We start from the raw sequence: 17888 nt of genomic DNA on the forward strand, positions 1-17888 counted from the left end.
TAGAGATAATTATTTTTTAAAGTTGATGCGTAAGTTGCTTTCATTTTTGTTTACATAGTATAATTTTTGTTCCCCAAACTTTTTAAAAAATCCTATTTTTTTAGAATTTATTATTATAGCAATTTATTATTGAAAGAAAGTTTTTCAATAAATTATTGCATAAATTAAGCGTTTTTTATCTATTTTCTGCATTAGAAAAATGTTTGTGAAGAATAAAAGATTTTTCCACATTTCATTAAGAATTGACAATCTAAATATTAGAAAGATATCTATAAATTCACGACCAGTAGCTAAGATTTTGTGTTTCAAGGCAAGTTTCTTGGCTTACGTTTGGCTCATAGCCAATGTTTTAAAGTTATTTTTAACCGGCTGCGCTGTTCGAGAACGAGTTTTAAGTAGTAGGAGAACTTCATGCGGCTCATTGACTCATTCTTTCGTATCTTCCGTTAATTGTATCTTAATTTCTCGGTGAGATATTGCAATTTTGATATTGATCAAAGAAAATTATATGTGTCACATTCTTGTTATAACGTACACATTTTCAGCGGGCAATGGATTTCGTAAATTGTTCAGCAAAACGTTCTTCAAAAAGTTGTTGCGGTCGCGAGACTGCAGTGAACAGTGAGCTCGGAAGCTGCGATCATATTTATGCAAATTTGGTCGAATGTAAGAACAAAGGTGTAAATACTGAAAATTTCATTCACGTCGAACCAATAACAGTAGCATCTACGAACAAACGGTGAGCGATATCTTTAGATTCACTTAAGGAAATTCTTTAATCTTTTCACATAACATAAGAACTTGGTCACCTTTTGAGAATAAGTTTATAATTAATTTATAGATGTATAATGTATAGATATTTCTGAATTTTTTTTTAAATTTCTCGGCCATATAATTTTCTTTGCATAAAGACAATGAATAAATATGCGTAAAATGATTTTAACCATATTCTGAAGTAGCAAGTAAAAACAACACTACAGTTGCAATTTTTTGTAATTTTTGAACTATTGAATTTGATTCTCATATACAAAAAATGTTAATTTTTCTGAAAAATATTAAAATTAACATATGAAGCTATTAAATATGTAGCTATATATCAAACATTTATTAATTATTATTGTTGAGCTTTACGAACATATTAATTTGTGTTTTTCTGCTAGTAAAACATGATAATACTTTCATCTTTCATAGTTCCTGTTTTGCTTGATTAGAAAAAAAAATTTTTTTTAAATTTAAATAACTTAATCATAAACAAAATATAAGAATTTTAAGAACTATATTCATTTAAAAAATGGAGTTTACAAAAAATATTTTGAAATTAAAAAATTAAATTTGTATCATTTTTTTATGTAAGACTATGACATACTCATGAATTATACAATTACAATTTTTTTTTAATATGACGTCACTGGTGAAAACATGGCAACATCGCTTGTTATTACATTTAAACTATTTAAATCTTAAATAATTTTTTTCAATCAAATTAAAATTATAACTCATTATATTCACTTTATGAAACATTGATCACATAATTGACTTTGAATAGAATTTTTAAGATTGTTGTGATTTTCACAATATATATAAATGACTCCGATTTTTTTCAGTAATGAAGATTCCCGAAAAAGGCGTGTTTTTTGGTCCAATTCGAATGTCTTTCCATCCCAGCCTTCCCCCGTTTTCATTCGCAGCAAAATGGGTAACGAAGTTGAAGACCCGAGAGAAACGATACATTCTTTATACAGATTACCGTACAATGCGGACTTCCAATGTCCCAGATGTGGGCAGAGAATGGAAGAACCGAGACTCCTTCCTTGCTTACATCCTATATGTTTAGCTTGCGTTTACGAATTAATGAGCAAACGTGAGTGAGAGGAAAAGTTTGATTTTAACAAAGAAAAACGCAATTCAATATTTTTAATGATAGTAATGTAACTGTTTTTAAGGTATCTCCGCTTTTTAGTTTCAAAAAATTAATTTTTTTTTATATTTTTTAGAGGCTTTAAACAGTTAAAGCCTTGAGAAATTAAAGGTAAAAGATTTAAAGTTTTTAACATATAAACTATTTGTAAACTTTTAAATGGTCTCAGAAACATTTTTCAAAATTATTACCACAACTTGGTAATCTGGTCTGCTGATATTCGATTGTCACGTCGCTAATTGACTAATTTAATATAAAATATTCAGATTAGCTGTTTTCCAAGAAAGAAAAGTTGGGCTGTAAATGGCGGTGGTCATTTACAACATGGCCAAATGGGACGTTCCCATTCGTTTCAATTCGACTTAAAATTTTTAGGAAATATTCGTAACATTTTTTCTTGTCGTCCGATCTGCAATTGAATAACAATTGCAAATTTCGATTTTTCTAATAAGAATATCTCGAAAGAAAAAATAAAAACGATTTTTTTTCAAAAACTTTGCCAATTTTGCAAAAATCAATTTTACAAAAGGTGGTTGTAAAAGAAGTACATTTGTGTATATTAAAAATTTGTTTAACTTTTTACCTCTAATAATTTCTATCTTTTAAATCATAACATTGAACCAATATTACTTTTAATATGTATACATTTAACTAATAGCCCAAAATCTAATGAATTTGTATTGAGTATTTAAATATCAAGTATCAAGAAAAATACATCAAGTTACAAATTTACAACTTTTATATATATTTTTTTTGAAAAAAATCTTAAAAAGGGATACAAAAATGGTAGATAGAAAAGGAAAAGGAGAATATCTTAATCGTACTTTGGATTTATAGTTAAAACAAATTGATAAAATTGTATATATATTTGCAGTTCCGAATGTGCCTTCGAAGAGCGAAATACATAACAATAATCGAGTTTACGCAGAACCCGACATTTATGAAACGTGTCCATTATGCGACTCACATTTGCCAAATGCTAATTCTGCCATACCGCCGCCACACTATCCTTTGCAACATCGTTCGGTCATGGACACAGTGCGACGTAAACTGGTCAATAGAGTACTTTGCGACACCTGCACAAGCGAAGTTCCGGTAAAGATCTAAATATTACTATGCTTTCTTTTGGAATTTTATTTTATTGCAAAGCAGAAATATTTTATAGATTCTTCTGTACATATTCTTTTAAGGCACTCATACAATGTTCAACGTGTTTGCGTAATTTTTGCTCGGAGTGCGGCAGGCAACATGAACAACAAAATATTACAGAAGTGAGAACAATTAAACATTTAATGAGGCCACTGTGGGAGGCTACTAAAGTACGACGAACGATTTTATGCCAAATACATCCGACGCATGCTTTAAGATTTTATTGTATTGCGTGTCAGCAGGTTCACGAAAATTTCTTCTTTCTACATAGTGTTCGGCAGCAAATAAAAAAAAATTTAAAGAATAATTTTAGATGTTAAAATGAAACGATAATTAAGAATGGCAAAATTGCAAATAAGATTTTGTTTTTTAATTACAAATATTTAAATACGTAAAAAGTACCCAAGTATATGAAATTTACATTTAAAAAACAAAGCATCCATTAAACTTTTCTTATTTTTAATTTTGTACTTCTAAATATTTAAATATTCACATAGAATGTGTCTAAAGCATGTGATTATAAAAACACTTATTAAAAAACGAAGCTTTAATTGCAATTGTTATTTTTGATTTTTGTTTCATCATCTAAAATTACTCCTTAAATTTTTTTCTATCTGCTCCTCCTAACACTTTACGTGCACGATATTTTTTAATGTGTTAAATTTAAATGTACAAGGATGCAAAGGAAATGCAATCAACTTCAAATTATTGATATTTTCAATTGAGGTCGTATGAATTCTTTTGTAATTTATTATATTTAATGACTTACATCATCTAACTTATAAATAAACAATACAAAATTTTCAGGTAACATGCAAAGAATGTATGTGGAGTATGCAACATAGAGGTCATGCTAGCGAAGATGCAATTGGAGTGGGAAAAAGAGCTGGTACATATTTAGAAATGATGTTGCAGAAAGCCAGAGTATATCTAAATAATTTATTGATTCAATATAACCATGATGTATTTTCAACTAACGATCTTGAAGAAACACACAATATAGCCAAGATTTGCAGGTATGTATCCAACTATAGCATTATATTATAAAACGGGAAATTATATAAATTACATTACGCAAATGCGTAATAAAACTTGCTATATAATGTTTAAGAATTTGTTAATTTTAATTATATAATAAAAATGCATTTCGATGTATAAAACTGTGCAAAAACAAAATTCTTAGTAGCACATCCTATTGTGATACAATTGTCATGTGATTAATAAGGAAAGAGTAAAAGAAAAGTTGTCATTTGAGGTACGCATTACCAAAATATACATTCCAAAACTTTGATGCATAGACTGACTAGAATTATTAAAATTATTGTACAATTTGAATATATTTTATTAATGTAATATTAAGCAAGAACGAGTTATATTGCGACTGATGATTTCAAACGTGTTATGTCTAAGTTTAGTTAAATATATTGCAAACATTTGTAATTAATAAATGATAAATGAAAAGTGCACCTGATTTGATGTATATATCCTGATGTATGTGTAAATATATTTTAAAAAATTATACATAAAAAATATGCACATATAAATATAATTTAATTTATACATATATGCATATTAACTTATATGTATGTATACATGGCATGTATAAAATATTTTTTTTCATGTTTTTTTATATATATTGTGCGATACTTTTCATCTAAATAAAGCGATAAAATCAAGGTAAGTATAAAGCATAATGTTATAAATTTCATATTTTTTCTATTCTTACTTTTTCGTTTTTCTCGTATAGAGATGCTCAATAACCAGCGTTATATTTTATTAAGTATTTCTGCATTTCTGATGATTTTAAAGCTATAAATTTTGATTATCAGATAAGCTGTTGCAGAATAAGACTTAAATATTGTATATGAGATTATTATTTTTGTTCGACATAAAATTTTATTTAACTTTTAATGAGAATGTGGAAATTTTTAATCTCTAATTATTTCAAAAATTACAAATATATTTCAACTAATTAAACACATATAAATATACTCAATTTCTTGAAATAATATTTTCATTCCTTTTAAAGATACAAAGTCTAAATAATGTCTTCATTTTTTTAAGTGGAATATTGAAATTATATTTATACACAGAAGATATATTTATTAATTTATTAAAATTCATAATATAAGTTGATGCGTGGTTTTTCGTATAATTAAACAACGACCATTACGTAATATGGATCCACAGCAAGACCAGTGGTTAAAGCCTGGATGTCCAATATGTCCATGACCACAACCTTTATATCCACCTTTACAAAAATTTTTTTCTTATGTTTATCTCAATCTTTATTTATTTCTAAATTTTAAGTAACAATTATTAAAAATTGTTTTTTTATGTATTTTAAATGTTTTACATTATACTATTAGTATTGCAGATATTGCTTTTATGGATTAATTTTTTTATTTTATTGGTTCAATGTATATTTTATTTAAAAATTTAACTTGTAAAATTCTTACCAGGCATGGTGCCTCTACAGCCACAAGTAATTTCCTTTTTTCCACCACTAGAGCAAAATGTGCAACAATGATAAATGCCGCTATGTGTAAGTCTCAAAGCTGATAATCTTGTATTTTTGTACCAATATTCTGCAACATAATGTAATACATAATTCTAAAAGGAAAATACATGTATATCATACAAAAGAAAAACTAATGTATGTCGAATACATACCGTTTTCTTTATCTATCGTTATATTTGTCACGCCTAATTTATTTAATCTCTTCACGATTATTCCAGCAAGCGATAGTATTTCTATCTCAGACCCATCAGCAAGTAAATCATTCATTAATGAAATAGCATTCAGAAGATGTCGTGCTTTTTGTAATCGTTCAAATTCTTGAATTCTTTCGCGAGCTTGTTTTATATGAAGTAATATAATTTTGTAGTCTTGTAAATTTGAAGCGTCTATAGTAGTCTCAAAGTATCTGTATAAAAAAATTCTTATTTATTTCATGCACTTAAAAAGTTTGTAAAAAAAATAAATTTATAAATCTTATGAATAAGTAACTCTTTATGTAGTGACAGAAATAATACTAAATACATGTCACAGACAATAGATAATACAATGGATAATTACTTAAATTAAAAAAATATACACCAGTCATTTCTCTTTTATCATATATGATACATTAAATATACAAAGTCATAGGCTGTGTTGTTCAATGTATCTTGCATTACACATTGTCAAGTGATATTCATTTTTATTGCAACACTTTGTCAAGTATTGTCAACAATGTGTATGAATGTAAAATAAACATTGTCATTTGAGGTACTATACATAACGGAATTGGTAGAAAGCATAATTTTAGCGCTTCTTATATTTATTAACAAACTTATCTTACGTTAAGAATGTCGTTGTAATTCAGTATATATAAAGCTTACTAAACTTACTCAATAGTGAAAGAAATATATGAGGGAAAAGGAGATAAGATGTTTGTCAACTTTTTTCCTAATTTCTGTGATAATTTTTTTCTTTTTTCAAAAATAATCTTTTTTTTAGATTTATTAAAAAGCTTGTCATCTGTAAAAGTTGTTGAATAAATTAGCACTTTTTAAAATTTTTTAAAAACATTCCATTTCATCTCACTTCCATATACAAATAAAATGACAGTCAAGTAAAGTTAAATATATACTTACAAATAAAAAATTTATTATAATAAACTTAATATTGTTTTAATTTTATTAGTGGTAGTAAAATAAAATGTAAATGGAACAAATAATATGTTATGTAATTTGTAAAAATAAAATTATTAAAATTACGATATATATTACGATTAAAATTGTGTTACATGTAATTAAAATGCTGTTAAAATAAAAAAAAAAAAAACTATCCACAGTCGTCGTATTTATTTATTAAATATAAAAATAATATTAAAAAATGAAAAATATTAACATGTTATTGTATGCTTTTATAATATGATTTTATAAAGAAAATGAAAATATTTATAAACACTAAAAAATTACATATAGATGCAGCTTAAACACATTTCTTATTGTTTTATCCATTTTTGTGAACAGATTGAAATCAAACTACGATTATTTATTATTATCTAAATTCTCTAATGAATTAAAGTATTGACCCGTTCCTATTAATTTAGAAACATTAACAATTCATCTCTTACCTACTTTATCTTATTTCCCTTTCCCCTAAAATTTCTAAATATAAACAGATCTTTTATATGCCCAAGTACCTACATGTACAAAAACAACTTACATTTTACATTATTTTCTATCATTAAAAAATAATATATTAACAATATTAAAATACGAAGACGTTATATACTGCAACTGAGAGCTACCCCCAGAAAATCTTCAAATCCAATAGTGATTGTGCCCGTTTGATCTTTATCTCTTGTCCTAAATGCTTCTGTAACACAACATATGTTAATAAACAAACATGTTTAAATTATGACAAATATTATAATATTAAATTATGCATGTATAGATGTTCAGTTAACCCTTTCAGAAACTTCAAAATACAAAAGTGAGTTTAAAATGTATAAGACATTTTTATATATTGATTTATATGCATACATACATACATACATACATACATACATACATATATATATATATATATATATATATATATATATATATATATGTATATGTATATATTTTATAAAATTTTAAAGTTTATTAATACAAATTCAGAAAAACGGTTATAAAAATCACAAAATATTTTATAAATCAATTGCAGTTAATTTTTTTTAGCTGTATTAAGAGAATAAGTATACACAGGTTTAAAATAGATAAACTTTATCCTAAATTTACGTTTGAAAAAAGTAATTAATACAGGATACGGATAAAGTCTCACTACAAATGCTTTGAAGCATTCGCAGAACGCAATCAATCAAGCATTTCAAAGTATTTCAGCAGTATGATTATAAATTATAACATTTTGCTTCCATCGCTGCTGCTGAAGAAATAGAGTAGCTGTAGTATTTGCAGTTACGATTGTGGGAAAAGTAGTTATGTCTCGTTATTTTAAATTCATATTAGTAAATTTTAAAATTCTGATCACAAATTCAAAATCATCAATCTTAAAAACTAGAAAATCATTAAATTTTCGAACATTTTAAACAATATTTGTAAAAAATCATTTAACTCCACCTAGTGTAGATAAATTTTATAGATGTCATCTACATTGAAGACATTTCCTGCATAATGTCTATAAATGTCATGTAAACTAAAAAGGTTAAACATCTTTGAACAGATCAATAAACGACACTATTATAAAACTTTTTTATTCTTTCTATATAAATAACTTTGAACAGTTACCTGTAAACCTCTGTATTTGAACACACAATACTATAAATTGGTCGACAGTGATGGATTGATGACCACGAAGATCACTCTTCTTTATGAGGAATTGAATGAATTCTGGACTAAGCCTGTACCCCATTTGTGTTAAAGCCGCGCTTAATTCATTCTCTTGTATACTACCCGAATTGTCGTGGTCGAAGCCACGAAATACGCCGAGCCAAGAATTTATGTAATTGTAAAGAGCTTGGAATTCTGTTACATTTATGGTGCCATTCTTTTCTTTGTCAAACATACCTGTTGAGAAGATCAAATTATTATTATTATTTAGGTGTTTTTACAAAGAAGAGAGTTTAGTCCTTCAGAAAAAAACATTACAATTTATAACACACAGTTACTAATGCTGAGTTTGTGAGATCTATTTAATTTATAAACTAAGGGCACTAATTAAATAGCTTATGTCATATTGGTTTCAAAGAACCAATATGACATAAGCTATATAAAAACAAATAAATATTGAAAATGTTTTGACTATACAATATCAGCATTAAAATTAATTTTAAAAAATCAGTAATTATATAAAACTGAAATAAAAATCAATGATATAAATACCGGTATACATATAATATGTATATAATTATACAATATACTTTTTAGGCATTAAATTAATATTATACCTTATATTATTATTAAACGATTTGATTTATAAGACATTCTTAATGTATATCTTTTAAAAATTACAAAAATCTAATAAAATATATAAATATATAGAAATAAAATATCAGCAAAATTTTTTCATTATAAATAAATTTTTTAACAACATTAGAAAAACATTAACATACTAAATTCATTGATATTTTTTCCATGCCAAAATGATGTAAAAAGATATCAAAATATCATTTAAAAAGACTAATTTAGATAAATATGAGATTAGACGACTCTTATCATTTATGACTTTTGTTAATTATAAAGTATGCTTTATGTGTTATACCTATGCATTTACAAATAACATTTGCAAATTATCACTCAACATGGCTTGAATTAAAAATTATTTGTGCAAAAGTTTTTATATTCAATAAATATAAAAAATATATCGTTATATAATGGTTATTATATGAATATTACCGAAAAATTAGATATATCAGTAAAACGTCCAATACCAATCTTTCTTAAAGATTTTTAGAATACTGGTATTGAAAAAATAAAGATATACAATTCTGGAATACAAATGCTAATAGAAAAATTATTTATAATATCCAATCTCTAAATACCAGCTAAAAGTTATTAAAATTTAAAAACTTCTTAGAATTAAGACTTCTTAGAATTAAGACTTCTTAGAATTAAAAATCTTACATATTCTTTTTTTTCTGAAATCAGCTGCAAAGAACAAAATACATAGTGAATAATATGATTTATAATAGCTAATGAAGTATAAATAATCATGTAAATAGATCAATATAAAGTTTGTATGAATATTTATTGAAGTTTTATTAATATATGTAAAAAATTACATGTAATTTATAATAATACTTTCATATCAAATTTGTAAGTACTACAAACATAATTTTAACAATTCTATCTTACTTGATCCTAATTTTATTAAAGTTTTAGGTAAATAACTTTTAAATGAGTAAGTGGGTTCAAATAAACCATTGCATAAATATTTATTATAGTTTTATTAATATACATAAAAAATTGATTTAATTTACTACTTCCTCATCAAATTTGTAGTAATACAAATACAATTTTGAGAATAAAAAGTAAACAAAAATAACTTTCAATCTAATAAGAGAATTATGTTCAAAGTTAACACAAACATTCTAATGTATTAATAGAACAATCTATAAAATTCCCAAATTTTTGGTAATATCTTAAGATGTAATGTAATATGTATTAATAGAACAATCTGTAAAATTCCCAAATTTTTGGTAATATCTTAAGATGTAATGTAATACATTGTAACACATACAGCCTTGAGTTTATTTTATAATAACAATAATTCAAGATTTATAATTAACTGTAAGTGTAATAGGCCCACCATCAACTCCAAAGGATTTAGACTCGATATACTGTTCTCTCTTTCATTTGTCAAGTAAATATACAAAAATATACAAAATGTGCAAACGTACCAATCATTAATTTACATGCTGTATCAGAAAAGGTGCCGCCCTGACCATTGGCTAATGCTAACTGTAATTCTGAAGCCGTTATATGTCCACTTCTGTCCTTATCCACCATGGTAAACCATCGTTGTACTTCTGGATTTATCTCCGATTCTGGGTCGGTAGAGCCAAACATTGCGCTCTTGAAGCAATAGATAAAACAAATACAATTAAAAAAAATCGCAAACAGTCGGAACAAGCTGTATAATTAAATCAAATGTCAATTTTTGTCCGTGAATCGGAGTAATTGATTTAATGTGCGCGCATCGGGTGATTCAGAAATATTTATAATAAATTGAAGCAAAATGATAAAGCGTGCATTGTCTGGTTACTGCGTGCAAATGTAATTGTTACAATTTATTCAGAATTACCGGATATGCCATGATTGAAACTTCCTAACCCTAGGATAGCACACAAATTACAATGTATTTACACCGTGGAATTCTTGTTTAGTTTGTTATTGAGACTTTGCGTTTTCAATAGCATTACATAATAACAGACGCATTTGCGCGCTAATAGCATACTTCGTTGAAATATATTGGACAGAGAGCTGGATGCTGGAAGAGAGGCCTAGATCTTTACACAGAACATATAACCATTTATGACTTTCGTATTTACGATCCCATTAAAGTATCATTAGGGTGAAATCACACGGTGCGGAAAGAACTGCGGAATAGTCTGTCATTGAAGCAACCAATCAGCGTTATTCCGAAAAGAGAAAATTGGTTGCTGAAATGAACCGATTGGTTGCTTCAATGACGCTCTAGGTTTGTTCGCATCTCATGCTCCAACATATATATACTTTTCAGCATTTTCAGTGTCAATACGTTCTAGACATTTCTGATCAGTAAATCTGAATTTTTTTGGTAGATAATCGGTTTTCTTTTTTTATTCTTGTTAACCGACCTTTGCCGATTTTCTCTGAATTTCTCCTTTGTCATACGTTGCTAAAAGTGAGGAAGTCAGCAACGAGGTACATTGGCAGCACTGCTTTGGTTGGCTGAAGCTGAGCCAAGCTGAGCTGAGCTTGCTCTTGTCAACTTGGAGTTAAGTTCAGTTAAGTTATTGCGAGTGTTTACGAGGTAACACTTAATTTTCGTGATAATTCTGAGTCAAGCAAAAAGAGGAGGCTGAGTTCTCGCGTTGTGGTTTTGAAGAAGCCATTTCTAAGCCGGGCATCATGGATGATTTACAGAATTACAAGCTGCAACTTCAGCAGGTGAGCCTTGTTTTTCCTCTCTTAACCTCGCGTGACACGATCGATTGGACACAAAGGTCTCATTTACCCACCTATGTCTCCACGGCGGGCTTCTTACATGCTTTTATAAATTTCAGGTGGAAGCGGCTCTCACGACAGATCCGAATAATGAGGAGTTGATAAAGCTGAAATTCGATCTGAAGGAAGTAATAAAGCTGACACATGATTTAATTAAGTCACAACAACAGGAAAAAAGACAAGCCAATGGCATGGATGCTAAAGATCCTATTTTGCTTGCAGTTCTGGCCAATAAGTGGAAAGTCGGCGATCAGTGTATGGCACCTTGGAGCGAGGATGGCAAGTGAGTATCATTTGGACATATTGTTCACAACTATATTGAATCTCAAGATTGGTTCTTTTTTATATCTCAAGACTAAATTTCTTGCATTTATCTTTTCTCTTTTTCTCATTAATATGAAAAAAAGAGGAAAGATGAATCATGCAAGTTTAGTCCTGGAATATGAAAAAAGAACAAGTTTTTTGGTTAGATTATTGCAATAGATAAATCACAAGATCTGTTCTTTGTAGACGAACTGGTACAGTGCAGTGCAATAATTCAAAGAGCCTAGTAGATGGCTGACTTATTAACACCACAATCTAACATTATACAATATATGCTAGACTGTGGCATCGATAAGTCAGCCATCTACTAGGCTCTTTGAATTAATGCACCGCACTGTACATATTTATTATACTTAAAATGAAATAGATATACAAACTGTCCTAAAAAAACCCCTTTCTTTTGGTCTTTAGTGAAATTGGCTGAAACTGTAGTATGTTATAGTTTTAACTCACTCATCTAAAGTCTTCATGGATACAAAGCTTAAAAATAACTCATTTTTTGCTATATTTGAAATATATTTTATTACTATTTTAGTAATATTCTAAATCAGTTTTTGTTTTTAATAAATCCTGAGATTTTAGTAACTATAACATACTGCAATTTCAATCAGTTTCATTGAGGATCAAAACCAATAGAAATTGGTTGGTTCTTTGTGAATTTAAATACAAAAAAGCTTTCGAAAAATCAAGTAAGAGTTATCTGAAAATTTTTATTTCAAATATTAGTTTTTGTTTAAGATCTAAGTGAGATTGTTATGTTTATATTTATAAATTTATATTATGAAACAAATGTTAAAGCATATTTTTTATAAGAAAAAAATTTAATATAGATTTTAGAGAAATAATATTTGTATACTTATTTTTAATTATGTATAATATTTATTTCTATTTATTTCAATAAAAATTATGAGAAAGTTATTTATTAAATATAAGTCTTATAAAAATATTCAAAACGTACGAAGATGTAAACAATAATTATATTTTTGATTCTATTATTTAGATTTTAATATTCAAATAAAATTTTTTAGGAATTAAATAATATATTCTTTATATACCAGAGTATACAGAATATTTAATTACATTAAATTTATATTTATTTTTATTAAAAATGAAAAATTTTAAAACCATAGATATAAAACTTTTTTTCTTCTAAATACAGCCATTGATTATATAATATATGATCACTTCTTTATATTTTTTTAAAACACAGAAATGAAATAAAATTTAGAAATAATTATTAATTATATAATTATCATAATTATATAAAAAATTTGTAGATTATATATTTATTTTATATTTTTATGTGTTTAAAATATGTACTTTTATTTAAAATATGTTTTGAACAAAAAACAATAGAATAGAATTTTCTTAATTTTGGTCCTCTATAATTTTTGTATTCCTTCACACATACTTTCACAAACACTAATATTGTTTCCTTTCCTTTTACAGAATATCTTTACCACAGCACAAATTTACCAATCACTATGTACTTTGCTCGCACAAAGTACATGGTGACTATTCTACAACTTTGGCATTTCGCTTTTATTACCCCATAGGGTCAAAGTTAAAGAGACTCTACTGCACTTTGTTCTTTTAAAAAGAAACATGATTTTTATCAATCTGGATATTAAAATTTTAAAGCTGATCTATTACAGTAAGAATTCTGTAACTTTTAACAACAGTATGATTACATTATCTTTGCGCGGCTTTTTTTATCATATATAATATCCACTTAATGACATTAAAACGATACTGATACTCATTATTAAAAATTGCAAAATCCTGCTGCACTGGTCTCTTAATACTGTACGCGCGAATCTTGAATATATGATCATCTAAACATAATCTGTAAATAGTAATTTTTAACTTTTATATGCCTGAAATAAATAAGATAAAAATTTACAAATAACTTTTTTAATTTTTTAAGAATTTTTTTACTACATTTTGTTTCGCCAATTTTGAGACATTCTATATTTGAAGTTTGGCCAAAGTATCATAGAAAGTTTTAATACAGTCCAATGCAGTAATAAAAGAATAAGTCTGTTATTTATTGCGGCGATTTATAAAAGATTTTGCAAGCTTTATTTGAGCTTATATTGCTAGAACCTATATACAGGGTGATTATTAATGAACGTTCCCACTTTTTACCATAGGAGCACGCATTTGTAATTTCTAATATATGTTAGAAATACGTATCGTACGTTGGTAAATCATGCTCCTATGGTAAAAAGATTTTTGGAAAGATTATTGAAAAATTATTTTTATTTAAGAAACTCCAATGGTCAATCAAAAAGGATTTTAGCAAGATTATTAATTTGCTTTATTTTCAAAATTTATTTTATAGTTAACATCGGACTTTATTTTAAGAAAATTTTAATTTTTACTACCAAAAACTTTATTTAATGTTGACTATTAAAAAAAACATTAAACAGGCAAAAAAGGAAGAGTAAATAAAATATTAATTATGGCTCAATTATTTAAAAAGCAAGCCATTGAAAATGATTTATTTAAAAAGATATGATAATTGGTTTAATATGAAATATCTCAATGATGTAACTTTCTAATATTATATTTTGCAAAATTTTGCAGGTATTATGAAGCAACTATAGACGCGATAAGTGAAGATGGAATAGTAAATGTAACATTCAATGAGTACAAAAATACTGATGTAACTATGCTCAGTCAGTTGAAATCTGTTGCTAAGAGGCCAGCATCAGATTGGGCGGATCAGAAATCAAAGTAAGTCACTTTTAATCTAATCTGATGTCTACAATAACGATGTTTGTGATCATTGTGAACCATTGTAAAATATTATGATTTTGCACGTGTCTGTCATTATGAGAAATGTAAAAGATGTAAGACGACGATTTACTAATCATTTATTTTTTCCTTCTTCTGTCTCATATTTTCTGAATTGACGTCATGGTACGGTATTACGTCTGAAATATGCTCGTTATTGTTCATTTGTTCTTTGATGTCACGCGATCCGTGTGCATCGTTGGGCTCCAGGAAAAGGTAATAAGAAAAACCCGATTCTCTGGTATCACATCTTTGAAAACTAATAGTATAATTATATGTGCAAAAGAATTAAAGAATTATACTTAAAGGATTCCTTACAAAAATCTAGCAAGTCCAAAAAGTTAAATTTTTAGAAAACAAATTATCTTTAAACTATACATTATGTAAATACAATAAATTTTTTTTCTGATATGTAATAAGGTATGAGAACAAAGTTTTTTTTAGGCTTTGATTAAAATTGTGATTATTTAGGTTTTGATTAATATTTTGAAGATCATTAAAAAACAAAAATAAAAAAACTGGATTTGCTTGATTCTTATGGAAATTTTATATTTATACTTATTTATATTTATATTTTCTATTTTTTTGTTTGATTCTTATCGGAACAAAATTGTTTACAATATAATGTTATTAATAGAGAATGATTTGGTGCTATAATTCAGATTAAAAAAATGAATTTGGTTTTTGTAGGAACCCTTAAATTATATTCTATACAGGGTGTACCGTAATGCTTCATAAATATTTCAGGGAGCGAAAGAGGATGAAATTTTGAACTAAAAGTTCCTTTGCCAATTTTGGCTCAGAGCATTATTTACCGACTTATTAACGGTTAAAGTTGATTAAATCAGAACCCGCTCAGCCAAAGCGCCCAGAAGCGTAGCGTGCCGTGAGGCTCCTCGCTTATTGTAAACATTCTCCCGATTAAAATGTTATTCTAATTCTTTATATTAATAAATAAATAAATCAATAAATAGGTAGGTGAATAATCAAATAAATAGGTAAATGAGTAAAAATAAATTGCTACGCTTCTGGGCGCTTTGGCTGAGCGCAATCTGATTGATCAACTTTAACCGTTAATAAGTCGGTAAATAATGATCTGAGCCAAAATTGACAAAGAAACTTTTAGTTCAAAATTTCATCCTCTTTCGCTCACTGAAATATTTATGAAGCATTACAGGACACCCTGTATATAATAATATCATATACAATTACACACACACACACACACACACACACACACACACACACACACACACACACACACACACATTTACATTTACACACACACACACACATTTTATATATGTGTGTGTGTGTGTGTGTGTGTGCGTGCGTGCGTGCGTGCGTGCGTGCGTGCGTGCGTGCGTGCGTGCGTGCGTGCGTGCGTGCGTGCGTGCGTGCGTGCGTGCGTGCGTGCGTGCGTGCGTGCGTGCGTGCGTGCGTGCGTGCGTGCGTGCGTGCGTGCGTGCGTGCGTGCGTGCGTGCGTGCGTGCGTGCGTGCGTGCGTGCGTGCGTGCGTGCGTGCGTGCGTGCGTGCGTGCGTGCGTGCGTGCGTGCGTGCGTGCGTGCGTGCGTGCGTGCGTGCGTGCGTGCGTGCGTGCGTGCGTGCGTGCGTGCGTGCGTGCGTGCGTGTGTGTGTGTAAATGTAAATGTGCCAATTTTTATAAATGGATTATAAGTAATTGATATATGCATCAAAACATTAATATTTAGAATCAAGTAAAAAGTAGTAGTATAAAAAAACATAACAATATAAAAAAAACATTATTGATTCTATATTTTTATCATTATACGCTAAGAATAGGGATTAATATATTTTTTCTATTATTATTCTGCATATACATATATAAATTTATTTATTTAGCTAGATGAGATAGATTTATTCATTTACAGGAAAATGCAAGCAGCTGCAGTTGCAGGTTCGGATCCAAACAAGCAAAGGGAATATCTTAAAAAGAAGAAACAAAGGAAATTACAACGATTCAAGGAATTGGAGGAGGAACGCGAATTAGAAAAGAACAAATGGCTAGCATTTACTAATAAGGTACGTTTTATTAAAATAACATGTATTTAAAGCACATCTTTATTACAAATGTTTTTGTTCTGTGCAGTCTTCGAAGAAAGGTGTCATAAAGAAGAGCATCTTTGCGACACCAGAGAACGTGAATGGTCGCGTGGGAATTGGTACCTGTGGTGTCAGCGGTCGAGAAATGACAAAGTTTAGTAACGGGGAGAAATGGAGGCGAGGAGCTTAAATAACTTATATGTAAATAAATAGAGATATAACTAACTGGTGGAAGAGATAGAAAGTTGTCGTGAAATTATCATCATATTATATCAAAGACTGGTTTATAAACGCTTTGGCAGTATGTGGATGAATGACATTGGAGAACGTCTTTGCGAGATTAACGGTTTCAAGTGAAGTGTGAATAATATCTTCTCTTAGCAGCACTGATCTTACAAATACCGAGACAGTTTCAAATTTTTTACCATAATTCAAAAAGTAACTGCAGCGAATAAATGTGTTTTTAGATTAATACATTTCCGTGAATATAACTTGTTTACAATCTCAATTAATAGAAATAAATGTATACTTTAATGTGCAGTTTCTTTGAAGACACTTTTATCTTTAATAAGAGACTGTGTGAATGTTGTATGTATATGTATAATGCAAATTAAGTAAAGGGAAATAGATTAAAAGGATCATTATTAATAAAGAATTATATGTATATTAATGTGTGTGTATATGATACGCGCACGCTATACACACGCGCGCGCACACACATACGCACACACACACACACACACACACACACGTATTAATGATACTAGTAATAGAGAAAAGGCTTTTTTTGTAATATTTTATTTTTATTATTAAAATATACTAATATTCAAAGTTGTAAATTTCAAGATTATGTCTATATGGATTATTTACGTATTGTTTATGTTATGTTTATCCAAATCTTGTTTCATGTAGACGATGTAAATTATAAAT

The 17888-nt window shown here is 28.0% G+C and overlaps 4 protein-coding genes across 8 annotated transcripts; 2 read left to right on the forward strand and 2 right to left on the reverse strand.

Moving 5' to 3' along the window:
- Nucleotides 1-292: 292 nt before the first annotated feature.
- On the forward strand, nucleotides 293-4531 carry LOC105204379 (tripartite motif-containing protein 45). Its single transcript, XM_011173443.3, has 6 exons — nucleotides 293-468; nucleotides 546-739; nucleotides 1605-1861; nucleotides 2793-3013; nucleotides 3109-3309; nucleotides 3875-4531. The coding sequence occupies exons 2-6, from the start codon at nucleotides 552-554 to the stop codon at nucleotides 4112-4114; spliced, it is 1107 nt and encodes a 368-aa protein (XP_011171745.1). The 5' UTR covers nucleotides 293-468; nucleotides 546-551; the 3' UTR covers nucleotides 4115-4531.
- Nucleotides 4532-5149: 618 nt separating this feature from the next.
- On the reverse strand, nucleotides 5150-7321 carry LOC105204382. Of its 3 annotated transcripts, none has more exons than XM_039452827.1 (4): nucleotides 7284-7321; nucleotides 5741-5994; nucleotides 5527-5655; nucleotides 5150-5318 (listed from the first exon to the last, which is right to left on the reverse strand). In XM_039452827.1, exons 2-4 carry the CDS (start codon nucleotides 5853-5855, stop codon nucleotides 5188-5190), a joined length of 375 nt encoding a protein of 124 aa, XP_039308761.1. In that variant the 5' UTR covers nucleotides 5856-5994; nucleotides 7284-7321; the 3' UTR covers nucleotides 5150-5187. The 3 variants fall into 3 exon arrangements, with proteins under 3 accessions (XP_039308761.1, XP_039308759.1, XP_039308760.1); XM_039452825.1 differs by lacking the exon at nucleotides 7284-7321 and adding an exon at nucleotides 6147-6689 and having other exon boundaries at nucleotides 5160-5318; XM_039452826.1 differs by lacking the exon at nucleotides 7284-7321 and adding an exon at nucleotides 6461-6667 and having other exon boundaries at nucleotides 5160-5318.
- On the reverse strand, nucleotides 7041-11162 carry LOC105204378 (peflin). Of its 2 annotated transcripts, XM_026140039.2 has the most exons (5): nucleotides 11019-11138; nucleotides 10866-10895; nucleotides 10462-10636; nucleotides 8351-8629; nucleotides 7041-7436 (listed from the first exon to the last, which is right to left on the reverse strand). In XM_026140039.2, the coding sequence occupies exons 2-5, from the start codon at nucleotides 10875-10877 to the stop codon at nucleotides 7345-7347; spliced, it is 558 nt and encodes a 185-aa protein (XP_025995824.1). In that variant the 5' UTR covers nucleotides 10878-10895; nucleotides 11019-11138; the 3' UTR covers nucleotides 7041-7344. The 2 variants fall into 2 exon arrangements, with proteins under 2 accessions (XP_025995824.1, XP_025995825.1); XM_026140040.2 differs by lacking the exon at nucleotides 10866-10895 and having other exon boundaries at nucleotides 11019-11162.
- A 120-nt stretch (nucleotides 11163-11282) lies between these two features.
- On the forward strand, nucleotides 11283-17800 carry LOC105204376 (survival of motor neuron-related-splicing factor 30). Of its 2 annotated transcripts, XM_011173436.3 has the most exons (6): nucleotides 11283-11713; nucleotides 11830-12053; nucleotides 14684-14833; nucleotides 15104-15109; nucleotides 16787-16937; nucleotides 17005-17800. In XM_011173436.3, the coding sequence occupies exons 1-6, from the start codon at nucleotides 11675-11677 to the stop codon at nucleotides 17146-17148; spliced, it is 714 nt and encodes a 237-aa protein (XP_011171738.1). In that variant the 5' UTR covers nucleotides 11283-11674; the 3' UTR covers nucleotides 17149-17800. The 2 variants fall into 2 exon arrangements, with proteins under 2 accessions (XP_011171738.1, XP_011171739.1); XM_011173437.3 differs by lacking the exon at nucleotides 15104-15109 and having other exon boundaries at nucleotides 11284-11713.
- The last annotated feature ends 88 nt before the right edge of the window (nucleotides 17801-17888 follow it).

Source organism: Solenopsis invicta, chromosome 8, assembly GCF_016802725.1.
Source record: "Solenopsis invicta isolate M01_SB chromosome 8, UNIL_Sinv_3.0, whole genome shotgun sequence".
NCBI classification, from domain to species: domain Eukaryota; kingdom Metazoa; phylum Arthropoda; class Insecta; order Hymenoptera; family Formicidae; genus Solenopsis; species Solenopsis invicta.

Excerpts from the sequence above, each read along its gene's own strand:
- LOC105204379 (XM_011173443.3), top strand. The coding sequence starts at position 552 with ATGGATTTCGTAAATTGTTCAGCAAAACGTTCTTCAAAAAGTTGTTGC. Across the intron at positions 740-1,604 it reads GTAGCATCTACGAACAAACG|TAATGAAGATTCCCGAAAAA; the intron begins GTGAGCGATATC and ends GATTTTTTTCAG. Across the intron at positions 3,014-3,108 it reads CCTGCACAAGCGAAGTTCCG|GCACTCATACAATGTTCAAC; the intron begins GTAAAGATCTAA and ends TATTCTTTTAAG.
- LOC105204382 (XM_039452827.1), bottom strand. The coding sequence starts at position 5,855 with ATGAATGATTTACTTGCTGATGGGTCTGAGATAGAAATACTATCGCTT. Across the intron at positions 5,656-5,740 it reads AACGATAGATAAAGAAAACG|AATATTGGTACAAAAATACA; the intron begins GTATGTATTCGA and ends ATTATGTTGCAG. Across the intron at positions 5,319-5,526 it reads CTGTAGAGGCACCATGCCTG|GTGGATATAAAGGTTGTGGT; the intron begins GTAAGAATTTTA and ends ATTTTTGTAAAG.
- LOC105204378 (XM_026140039.2), bottom strand. Across the intron at positions 8,630-10,461 it reads AGCATGTAAATTAATGATTG|GTATGTTTGACAAAGAAAAG; the intron begins GTACGTTTGCAC and ends TCTTCTCAACAG. Across the intron at positions 7,437-8,350 it reads TCAAATACAGAGGTTTACAG|AAGCATTTAGGACAAGAGAT; the intron begins GTAACTGTTCAA and ends GTTGTGTTACAG.
- LOC105204376 (XM_011173436.3), top strand. The coding sequence starts at position 11,675 with ATGGATGATTTACAGAATTACAAGCTGCAACTTCAGCAG. Across the intron at positions 11,714-11,829 it reads ACAAGCTGCAACTTCAGCAG|GTGGAAGCGGCTCTCACGAC; the intron begins GTGAGCCTTGTT and ends TATAAATTTCAG. Across the intron at positions 16,938-17,004 it reads GGCTAGCATTTACTAATAAG|TCTTCGAAGAAAGGTGTCAT; the intron begins GTACGTTTTATT and ends TGTTCTGTGCAG.